The 12,270-nt window shown below is 42.5% G+C and overlaps 1 protein-coding gene across 1 annotated transcript in view; it reads right to left on the reverse strand.

Annotated features, from left to right (window-relative positions):
• WWC1 (WW and C2 domain containing 1) overlaps positions 1 to 12,270 on the reverse strand; it is a 74,830-nt gene that overhangs the window by 34,709 nt on the left and 27,851 nt on the right. Inside the window, exon 2 of the mRNA XM_069772949.1 lies at positions 4,638 to 4,747. Within this exon, the coding sequence (XP_069629050.1) occupies positions 4,638 to 4,747 (110 nt within the window). The remainder of the gene's footprint in view (positions 1 to 4,637; positions 4,748 to 12,270) is intronic.

Raw genomic sequence — 12,270 nt, forward strand, 5'->3', positions numbered from 1 at the left:
CATTTTCACAAGCTGTCCATGATCATGCTGAGGAGAAAATTAACAGGATATTCCAGCAATAACTTGTTTTAACAGTATCTCAAGACTCGAAAGAACACATGGCATTTCAAGTTACATAGCAAAACTTAAGAGAAGCTGCAAAAGATGATTACCCCCCCCACCACCACTTTTAAGACAGTATAGGTGTCTTAAGTTTAAGACACTAAGTATAGTTTGTAGAAGCATTTCAACAAAAAGTCCTTTATAGGTCCTGCTAGCAGAAGCAGCGTTTCAGCTGATGTAAAATTAAAGCTAAGCCTGGACCTGAAAAACTGCCCCAGAATAACTTGAGGAAAAAGCAGGTACTTGTGCCAACTGTAGGTGCTGGTGCCCTCCCAGACAGCACTATGGCCTCTCTTAGAGGGAGGAAAAGAAAAGCCAGGAAGACACAGCAGCGTATCAACTGTAAGAGTCTGAAAACCTCAGGCTGCTGTCTCTATTCTTGCCCACAAATCCCATTTCCCAGATAACCATCACCCACACCCAGATGGAGTAACTCCCTTTACTCCATAGTTAAACCAGAAGGGGAAAGTCTGCTGCAAGTTACCCAGAGAGCTGCCCCCACTATTCCCAGACATGCAGCTTCCCTGGATGAGACTGTATGAACAAGCACCAGCAACCATGACTCAGGACTCCTAATTTCAAGCTTAGTGAGTACGTTGGCAAAGTAGCCATGACTCTTGAAGTCTAATTCAGGACACTGGGTCATAAGTCTACCTGTACCTATGGCTTCTTCAAGCTTGGTTAGTTCCAATTTTCCCTTAAACTAGCAGCCCATTCTTCCTATAATCACAAGAAGCATGGTGGAAGCTGCTGCAGGGAAATCCCTCCATTATAAGCAACCACGAGGAAGACTATAAAAATCTACAATCCTAAACATCTCTGTTAGGTGGTGAAACACTGACACTGCCCCAGGCACACACGCCACCTGACAAAGTCAACAGTTGGCAGTCAGCTCATGGACAACGCACGTAAGTACTGGCACTGCTTTGTTCCCATTTTTCTAAATATTCACCTCAACCTTTTCAGTAATCACAGCGCTAACTGTATCCCCTTGATTGCAGCTTTGAGCTTTCATTTTCAAACACGTAATAACAATCTATGAAAATGTTGGCCAAGGGCTCTCGATCTGCCCCAAGCTACTGAGAAATGCAAAATACGTTCAAAAGTCAGATGAAAGGACTATAGAAATGCAGGCTATTACATTATTTGTTGTCTTGTGAATTCTTAATTTAATGTTGAGCTTGTCATAAATAAATCTGATTGTTTCATGTTTGAAGAATGTTGTCTTACTATGCTTGCATCAGCATCTGGCAAGAAAATCATCATTTCTTTGTGCAAATCAAATTCCAAAGAAGTTCTCCCAGAAAGAGACACCCAGGGCTATGCATTAATACTGTATTAGGAATATTCGCGGTACTCAATTCAATTTAATTGTATTTATTTTGCCTCAGAAAGAAGGTTAGAAGTGTTCTCCATCTCACTTTTTTTAATGGCTCCTGGCTTTAGATTTAATTTAGGTCTGTCCTTGGGCTTGTTTCTGATAATTAGTCTCAAATACTTCAAGGGTGCAGCAAGAACCAACCTGCCTCCATCCCCTTCACACCCTCTGATGATGGTTCCTTCCTGCACAGGGAATCTGCAAGAGACCTTGGAGAGGAAGAAGGTTTTGGACACTCTCCAGAGGATACTTCAGCATAAACCACAAAGATGAGCTCTTGATTAGCTGAAGGTAAGTGGATATGGTTTGCTTTATCATGATTTGGATTACAGCTGGCACAAGAAATAGGGTCATGATTTTGTTTCTCTTCTTTTTAACCTTTTAATTGAAATTCTAGGTCAAACCTTGTAGCCCCTGGCATCCCATAGAAGTGAAACTTTTTAAGAGCAACTGCTATTAAGCAGATGTCAGCATGGTTTGAAGCCTTCTCTGCATGCCCTTGAAGCCTGTGGTGCTTTTGAGTGTCACAGACCAGGGGTAACTGCTCCAGACCTGCAACCAGATCTTTGCACATTCACCTTGGGGCCAACTCAAATGTACAACTAAGACCGTGTTTGGCTTGTCCCACCTACATGCTGTACTTTCTGCTAGCTGAAACACTCAGAAAGTCTGACAAGCTTCCATGTCCCACAGCAGGCTGCAGATCAAGGTTATTTTCCTGTACCTGAACTGTGTTCCCCCAGGACCACAGCTAGCCATCCTTGCTTCGGCAAATGCCAGCAGAGTAAGTTAATGCCCCAGTTTTGGCTAGGATGGGCCACAGTGACAACAAGCACTTGGCTTCCTCCAGTGTGGATAGGAAAGGAAGACAAGTAAGATAAAAATACATCTCAAAGCGAAGAGAAAGTTCAGAGGGGACAAGGAAAAGGTTCTTGGAAACATCCTCTCATTTTACATAAGCCAAGTTTTTCCTGTGGTCAGAGGTGACCCTGATGTTCACTTCAGAAGGTGGGCTGAACATTATTTCTTTTGGGGACAATGCCAGCTCCCACAGCACCTGCAGAGGCTTACATCTACTGCAACAGTCCATGTCACTGCCTGATAAACCAGAGGAGGGAACTGATCCAAGGGAAAAACCACCAAGCCCCACAGATGTTTCGCTGGGAAGGGACAGGGAACAAACAGCTTCCCCAAAAGCATTGTAGAGGTAAAACTGAATTGGCAGGAACCTCCTAATCCAACACTGCTGCCTAACACAGCAAAGCCCTTCAGAGTCACTGGAAGGTGGCATGTCCCTGTCTCTGGGCGGCTCTTGGCCTGGAGCACCCTGGTAGGCACCTCCTACATCCCAGCACCTGATACAGCAAACCTCCAACCACCAGAGAAGGGAAGAGAAGTCCAACCACGTTTTTGACTCCTCTGGAGAACTTGCCCATGCTCTTCTCTCATCCTGGCTGCACACATTCATGAAAACATTAAATCATTCAGAAGGAGGTAAAAAGAAGTCTTAACAAGACTTCTAAACTCAGTTTTTACTCCTTGTGTAAGTGAGGTCAGCACAGGAATAACCCAGACCCAAGTGAGACTGGAAAAAGCATTAAGATACAGACTGTCTTTAAAGAGCAACTTCACTGTTAATTCACCAGAGTACTTTCTTGTGGAAGCGAAATGGACACAAGACATGGCCTTACAGATCTATAGGAGACCCCAATTTGTATCTTGCAATTTAGCACCTTCTCAAGTGAAGTTTGTCCAGTCCTCTCCCCCGCAGATCTCCTTTGTGTGATCCTGTAGGCTTGTCTACCCTTTCTTTCCCACTATTCTTTCCTTTAAAAGCAAATTCAACATCCCCTGCCTCACAGAAAAATAATTAGGATAAAGCTATTTAAAGATATGTAAATACTCTAATACTGGGATGACATAAGTTTTAAATGAAAATATTTGTGTCACCCTCACATCTGGAGACATTTGATCTTTGTATTGCAGAGGGCAGTTAGTGCTTTTTGAGAATGGGCTTTTTTCATTCTCCATTTTTACTACCTAAGAGAAATTGCTAAAACCTGGAAGGTGCAGTCTCAGGCCAGGTGAAAATGTGGCTTTTCTGAAAAAGGGAAGGGTGTAAAGGTTGCCAATAAAAAAAAAAAAAAAAAACAAAAAAACCCACCCCAGACTTTCACATTTTTATTTAAAAAAGATCTTGTAACTTGCTGAAAAAAAAAAAAAAAAAAAAATTGCTGAAGTTCTCAGTTGAAGTCCTAGAAGCAGATTAAAAACAGCCCCCCCCCCCCCCCCGCCCCAAACCAAACCACAATTTCAAGGCAGTTTTGTCTTTTAAAAGTTTTTCTTTTTGCATGAGTTACAAGCACCCCCAAAAGGGTCTGGGCATGGTTCTGCTGTGAACTCCTGGACTGCAATTGGAGCTGTTCTCTAAAGAGAACCAAAGTCACTGATTTATTTTGTTTAATACTTTTTTCAGGAGATTTGCTCTAGCACAACCCAATCCACATTTCCTAACAATGTCTGTAACGATATATCAAATTCTGTATTTTCTTATTCAAATGAACTTATAAAGCTTAACACTTCTGGTCTATCAATCTAACAAAGAGAGTAAGCAGGGGCTTAGTTTGAAGATAGACAATAAAAATGCCACAAGCCTGAACTTTACTCTTTCCCAACTTGCACACCCCTCAGGATATCCCAAGCCTACTCGAGAGTTTCCTCTCCAGTAAAGGCAGCGTGAATTCCTGCAGCAAAGGGAGCTCATGCAGTCATTCAGTTTGTCCCTGCCAGGGGAATCAACACCAGACCTTTGCACTGTTTCTGATGGTCTTGCCACAAGGACAAATTCCAGGCTAAGAACAAACTCCAGATCATTGTTACCTAGTCAGACTCCTCAGCAGAGCCAAATTTACAGAGGTGTGTCCATAGTATTATCTTGAACGTGACTGCTGAAGACTGCAAACCAAAAGGTCTCAAATTCTTGTTTTAGAGAGGGAAGTAACTTGTATGATGGAGAAGGACAGGATTTGATTTCATGAGCTGCAGATCTCATCTACTCTAAAACATGCTGTTAGCGATTTTGTGGTTTTGTGTTTACTATATTTTAACACAGGCACAAAACAATCACTCTGCAAAAATACAATAACATGTCACTTACTGGTGTTGTGGTCTATGTAATAAACTCCAACCTGAGGGTCATAAGCTTCTTCCCATCCTAACGGCAATTCATCACTAATGCAGTCTGCAAAGGTTAGTGGTTTAGTATACCTGAAATGCAAAATAATATTTAGGATGAATAAAAGAACACTCTCGCATGTCTATTCCAACAACTGACCAGAAAACAAGTACCATAAGGGCTTCAGTATAGAAAACAAAGAAAGTTGAAAACTATTTTAAAGCTTTTGTTCTTATCAAATAATACTCCACAAACTCTTCCTTTTCTTCTTCTGAAGTTACAGCAAGATGAATTCATTCTGACACAGCTCCGGAGCCTTGCCCGGCTCAGCCAGTACTCGCTCAACAAAAGAACATTAAGAACTTTGCCAGAAACAATCCTCGTCTCTCAAGTGAAAGAACAAGACTGTTTGCAGGCAAGTCCTGTATCAAAAATATGTAGACAAGAAGGAGCAAGATGAGAAATGCAATTTGCATAGCATGAATAATTAAGACTGCACAATCAATAGCAAGTGCAGAGGACTGTGGGACCACTTGTCATGCAACTCCCCTCATTTGCATTGCAATATGTTCCGTTTCATTAATGACAAACTAGATTAGTTTCTCAGTATCATGAAAATGTGTAACACACTCCGTCCAAATGAGGAAGTATTTCCGCAATACTGCTCTGATGAGTTTTTCTATTAGAGACCACATCCAGCAACAGTCTGAAGGCTTGCATGGCTAAACCCAAAGCTTAGCGTACCCAATGCTTGAGTGACCCCACAGATTTTAGTCACTGAAATGATGCCCCTTTCCTCCCTTTGACTCTGAGCTAACAAGGTTCAGCTTGCACCAAGAAAACTACTGACCAAACACATCACTGCAGGGAGGCACAAGCCAGGAAGAATTAAGCTTGCAGGTATCTCACACCCCCAGCTGCCAAAAGCACAATATGCCACAGGCCCATAGAGCCATCACACAACCCCAACACACCGCGCGTAGCATATCTGGAAGGAGGGCCATGACTTCATGTTGGGACCTGTGAGTGTGATATACCAGAAGAGCCCTTTGGGCAGAAAGCACAGGACACAACGTAAACCAACACAGCCCCTCTCTAGCAGTTACGCTGCACGTACTAAGAGCAAGTGGGTCAAAAAGCAGCCACGGAGCCGTACAGAACTCTGCCACATACAAGTGGCATGCCACAGGAAGGTAAGGAGGTTAAGAGAGCAAGTTTCAAACCCACTGTAAAGACTGACCAGGTTTGCAGAAAGTCTTTCATACCAAAAGGTAATTCAGCAGGGCTGGCAGTTCGATAAAGAGTTTTATTAAGTTCTGAGCACACTTGAGCATACTTCATCTGGAGGCACTGAACAACCAGCTGGTAGCCCCATATTAACATCTTACAGTCACTCATCAGTGTAAAGGGGAGTTTTAGGAAAAAGCCTCCGACCGTAAGAGGTTCAACATAAAATCAACATTTAATGACTAACATAATTCCCCCCCAACACATGACCTGGAAGTCTGGTACATGGTAAGAATGAGGTGGGAACATTTCTGTAAAAGCTACGTAAGCCACTAAGATCTCTACTTACCTGCTGTTGCATTTCACTTTCAACACATTGCCTTTGCCATCTGAAGCAGTGCTTGAATCACTATTTTCTCAGAAAATTTCAATTTAATTTAAAGCTCTGCAGTGCAAAAAAGAACTCAGAGCTTCACAATGTAGAACTGTGAAACTTTCTCAATAAAGTGTCACTGAAAGGTTTATTTTTACTGTTCTTAATCTAGACTGTGTACCAAAAGCACGTTTGTATAGAAAATAGAGACTACCCGAAAAGAAAATAGAACCTCAATACTTCTGATTGCTGTCCCTTATCCCATATTTTTCCCCATGAATCGAGCTGTTTCCTCAGCCCGAGTACCCACTATGTGCTGCTCTGAGTTGATCAAGTCAAAGGTGCACAAGGGTAAAAATGCAGAGCAAGGTCAGATACAAGCAACTCTCTGGAGAGAACACAGATGAAAGTGCTGTTGCAAACGTGTCAGCAATTTTAACTTAAACACTAGGGTTAGCACATTCACCTCTCTGAAAACGGCATCTGCTTTTAACGCCAGTGGTTCGTGTGGAAGCAGGACAGGTAGCGAAGCGGGAAGGAGCAGCGCTGAACGTGAACTACGGAGGACCTGCTCCCATCCCTTAGAGGGGCACGGACACACTGGGATGACACGACAGGTAATGAGGAACACAGCTCGCCCTGCCCCGGCTGTCCCGGCACGGCACGGTGCTGCAGACCGCTGCTCGCCCTCTGAGCACCCACACGCGCCGACCCACCCCGGGAGCCCGGCTGTTCTCCTGGCACTCAGGCACAGGGGTGCTCCTGAGGGTGCCTGCTCCCGCAAGCCCATCAAAACAAACGCAGAAAAATCTCAGTGTCTTCAGGATGGTCGTGCACTTGCAGAAAGCCAAAACAAAAGACAACCACAAGAACTGGCCTCCGCTTATTTTCTTACGACTTAAGAATCAAGGTGATTTTTAAAAGCTAGGGGCTGGTCTCAACTTCACACACATCAGGAAAACCAGCATGATAATACTTCAGTGTAACTGCTGAGGACTTGTGTTGTAGTAATTATTTGATTGCCCTGACAAGCATGACAATGTTCTTCCATGGACCAATATTTTATAAAAAAAAAAAAAATCAGTCAAAAATTTTCACCTACAGTCCATGATAAAGCTTAGATTTAATGCTTATTAGATGTTATTTGGAACATGGGAAAGGAAGAAAAGTTACTATTTATTTATTTGTAAAAATATATTTAAAGTCAGCAGGGGTAGAGTGTGCCATCTAGGCCATGCAAAGTCCAAGTGGTCTTTTCCAGTGCATCATTTGATTAGTAACACTCAAAATATTGCTGTCAATTGGATTTATGATCGCTGTTTTGCTCCTTCTACAGAGAGCTTTGTAAGAAGAGGTGTCATTTCATCCTGGGTTTGCACAGCCTCTAACCTTGCACACCAGCTTCCATTCAGCCCAATGGACTGATTAAACCAGAAATCACACATTTCCCATGCCCCAGCTACAGTGCTCAACATTTTTGGCAAGCAATCCAAGCAAATATCCCGCAATGTGGAGCAGTAATTAAACCCATACTTAAAGTATACTAGGTGAGGGTGTGCTGCGTGTATAAAACATACCTCAGTAGCTTAATTTGTATTACACACTGAGCAGAGTTTTCTGCAGAATTCTGCTCAAGAATCACATCCAAGATTAAAATAAAACTTTTTTAAAAAAAAACCACCAAAAACCAGCATTGAGCTGCACTATCAGCCCCAGGACTTGGGACTACTTTCATCAGGGAATGACACTATAGTGCCAACTTCGATGCTCATAAAGCTTCTGCTCAGCTTTTGTCCAGTCCTATTTTGCTAGAAGCAGCTGAATTCCTTCTAGATGTGCTCAGGAACTGTCAGGCTCGATAGGAAGCCAGGACCAAGCAACTGAAGGATGCTTATTCCTATTTTCCATATGAAGTGCAATGCATGAACTACATCCAGTCAGTTCTTTCAGTTGGAGTTTTGGAAAAAGGGGAGAAAAAGCAAGGCAGGATCAGTCTGCTATAGCAACAACACAAGCCAACTGCAGACTTGCCAGTTACTAGGGCTCAGAAACAGACAACAATTTCACCTCTGAGATTCATAGTTTCAGCATTTCTCACAAGAAGCACCCACCACCAGGCACAGACTCATGCTGTCCTCCCTGGCTGACCACAAGCTTGCAACTATCCCATTTGTACAGAACAGTAAGTATTCATTAAAGCAGAGATCCGTCATTCAACTAGCAAACAGAAGAGTAATTAGTTTTAGAATTAAGGGAGTAATTCCATTTATTACAGACAACATATGTCATATAGCTATTTCCCCAAATAACTGCAGCTTCATAACCAAATTACTTACTCTTCTAAACTTCTTTCCCTTGCTAGTGTGGAAAAAACTGGCACAAATCAAAGAAGCAATACTGCAATTACAGATGAAAGACATGCAATAATATGTTGTGTAGCCAGACTATGAATAAAGCATAAAAAGAGAAAGGAGATTATTTCCTTGTTTTAAGATATGATTTTAGGCGTTATAAAGACTGAAATAAACCAATTTTCCAGCAGGGGTCCAAAATCAAGCATCTCCCTAAGCACACTCACAATGTAGCATGACGGATTAAATGAGCAAAAGGTAAAGTTTCTTTCTCACAGCAAGACATGATTCAGTTAGTGTATTATATTGCATAAAACAGGACTGTTTCTGCATTTGGGAAGTTAAAGCTAGGGCACATCTGCAGAACTACTTCTTTTGAAGTATCTCCTTTGCAATTCACAAAGTTTCCTAGCAGCCATGGAAAAAATCTCATCAACTCAGTCAAACCATGTTATCATATAATAGGTCCTCTCTGTAGCTGGAGTCAAAGCAGCAATCTAGAAAAATAGAACCCCTTTCACCCACTGTGCTTATAACTAAGGAAGGATGCCTACAAAATGGTTTATGCATTCCTTGCCCTCCTCTGTTAGGGAAACCTCCAGATACATTCACTCTGCTTTCAAAAGAAAGCAATGCGCCCAGAAGTTCAGAAAATTCTGACTTTGAGTTCTGATCTCCAGTCACAAAGTGGGAACCAAGGGAGAAAACTTAAAAGTCTGTAGGTATAGCATTTTTTATTAAACCCAAACTGGTCTAGTTAAAAAAGATGACACTTTCAGACACGAGTTTGTCAGCACCTTCCAGCCACGTTCGCTTTGCTCTAGCGTCCTTGAGAGCATCAGTCAGACTGGAACTACTCCTGAGGGGCTTCACCTGCTCCTAAGATGGAGGCTAAACTTGATGTGGAGTTCTTGCAAGAGAAACCAGCCTGAGCTAGAGAAGATACATTGTAAATTATAGCCTAACTCTGGCCTTCTAGCTCACCAAAAAGTAACCCACATGTTCATCGCTTATCAACTCACCTGTATCTCATGTTCATCCCACCTGCGACTGCCCTGCCCCCATTAGCTAAGTTTTAATCAGTGTCATTTTACAAACATTTAGTATTTTGAAAAAGACACATCAACCTAGATTTATCAATTTCCATCATATTTTCTTAGTTTTCAATATGCTATTTTTTCATTTGATTTCATTTTAGAAATTAAAATTTACTTAAGCAAGTGCAATTGCTCATTAGGACACCTGGAAACCAGGTACCCTCAGCAACCACCACACACAGCAAGTCAAGGACACTATTTCGGGAACTAATCCTGATAACAGAGGTAAAAGGTAACAGGATCACCCAAAATCCTAACCTGAGGAGTATCTTACGGTCTTCAGGCAGAGGCAGGCTGAGGGGAAAGCCACTGCCCACCCACCGGCCAGTGAACGTACCGAGACACTTCCATCTTCGCGAAACATTTGCCCCTGATAGCTCAAGTATTTGTACAGCAAATGATGTTCAAATCCCACTCCCACAGTAGGAAATAGAAAGTTAGTTTCCTAGCTCTAGTTTATAAGTCACATAATTTTTAAATAAGAAGCGTTTCTATATTTCTTATTTTTGATCTATCACCTTCAGCTTCTTTCACAGATAAAACTGGAAGCCAATGTTATCATGTGCAAACACTATTAAATGGAAACTTGCTCATCTCAGATTCAGAAAGCCCTTCTATAGTCTTTTACTCCACTGTTGTCAATCAAAAACCTCATTACACAGGAAACTGGAGGCAAATAATCCTTGTATAACAAGTTTTTGATTGACAGAAGGTTTGTTAAACATGGCTGTAAGATCGCAGAGGTTCCTGACAGGAGTAGGAGATGGGTGAACTGTGCCACTTACACATCTGGACTTAATACTACAAAGGAAACAGAAATCAATTCTGAACTTCTTAAACCAGGAAATGTTGTTTTTGTAATTAATGGATTTCAGTGCCAATTGGTGGCCTACAGCAACCTAGCAAACCCACATGCAGCTTTTTAGTTAGGCTCATGGCATCGAGTACGTATGTGCATATACGTATATGTGCAGACAGCAAACAGTGCGCTTGGGTCACCAAGACGTTAAGCATTTATAAACGGACACTCGATTGCCAAGTTCCTACGCCATACGTAAACCCACTTAATCCCGATGTTTGCAGGGTTCCTCAAACCACCATAACACAGTAAAGCCAGTTAAACACTAGAGCCTTATTTTCATCAGTCCAGTCCAGATCACATGGCCTCATACAAAATCCTTCATGACTCTATATGGGTGAAACTACAGACCACGGGATTTCCTACAGTTTACTGTACCGATAGCAATGGGTCACTGCATAAGGAACAAAGGTAGCACCTGGATCGCTCAGGACCTTCACGTCAGCTCCTCCGACAGCTGCAGCATTAGCCACCAACACCTAACAGCTTACCAGCTCCGTTCATTTCTCCCCTTCCCTCCGGCACTCACAGGTACACAGCAAGTGTATGAGGCATACAGGCTTCATGGGCAAGAAGTCAAGCAAGATAATGAAATTATGAGTTCTGGCAGATACTTCCACACATACCATTTCTCTTACAAAACCAAATAGTTTCTAAACCCAGCATTTTGTGGGAGAAGCTTGGAGTCGGGTTTTATTTTCAATGGCTTCTACTTTTTCTTTTTAACACAGTATTTCTTCATTTCTCATTTGAGTAAAACTCACTGCTCATTATGGGCCAGGATGCGCTACATAGACCAGGATAGAGAATGGGCTAAAAGCACCTCAATTCCAGCTGTGACACCAGGGTAGCTGTATACAAGACCCCCGTGGGCCGGAGTTTTGAGGAACCTGTTAATAGGTAGAGGTCCTGCTGTAACTCAGAAGGCTGCTGCAAGAATCACTGCCAGGAGGCTCAACACGATGACATACAAGCTTCTTTGTTTTTAATGAGGTCATCCCATTCTCAAGACAGACGATGATTATTTTTAAACTTCAGCATAGAAAAACCTATCACTTTGCAGACAAATTTTCTAGGACTACAGCAATCTCCTCCTCACAAAAGCTTTTAAAAATAGACTCCTACACACTTATTACTCAACTTGGTGATCCAGCCCTCAAACACACCAGGGCTATTCGTCACTATAGTAACTATTTTCCCTGGAAGCATCTTCTCTCACTGCAGGGAGAATTGCCTTTGGAGGCTGGAGGTGTGGCAGAGAAGAGGCCCTGTTTTACTATGTTGCTGGCAAAGCTTTCCTCACCCTGTCACCACACACCCGGGCACGATGAAACGCTGCCTTGGATTCCTACTCCAACTGCAATTTAGGGAAAAGGTGATGAGAACAGCTCATCCCTAACAGCCAGTATCCTCAGCAGTGACACAACAGGCAGCTCTGGGCCAAATGGCACCCTCAATTGCACCAAAACCTCACCAACTGCAGTGGGTTTAGAAGGGGAGACCTCCACACCAAGGGGAGCAGAAAGGAGTAATTCAGGACCGCCGTAAGCAGATAAGAAATATGAATGGGAAAGTACTTCCCAGGTAACAAGCAGCAGCCTTTAAGAAGTGATCACAAATATGAGGAGCTTCGTAACTATGCTCCAAGGAGTCTGATGAGAGATCAAAGATGACATTTCAAAGTTCTGGAAGCCAGACATTATTGCAA

The sequence above is a fragment of the Haliaeetus albicilla genome, chromosome 27 (assembly GCF_947461875.1).
Source record: "Haliaeetus albicilla chromosome 27, bHalAlb1.1, whole genome shotgun sequence".
NCBI lineage: Eukaryota > Metazoa > Chordata > Aves > Accipitriformes > Accipitridae > Haliaeetus > Haliaeetus albicilla.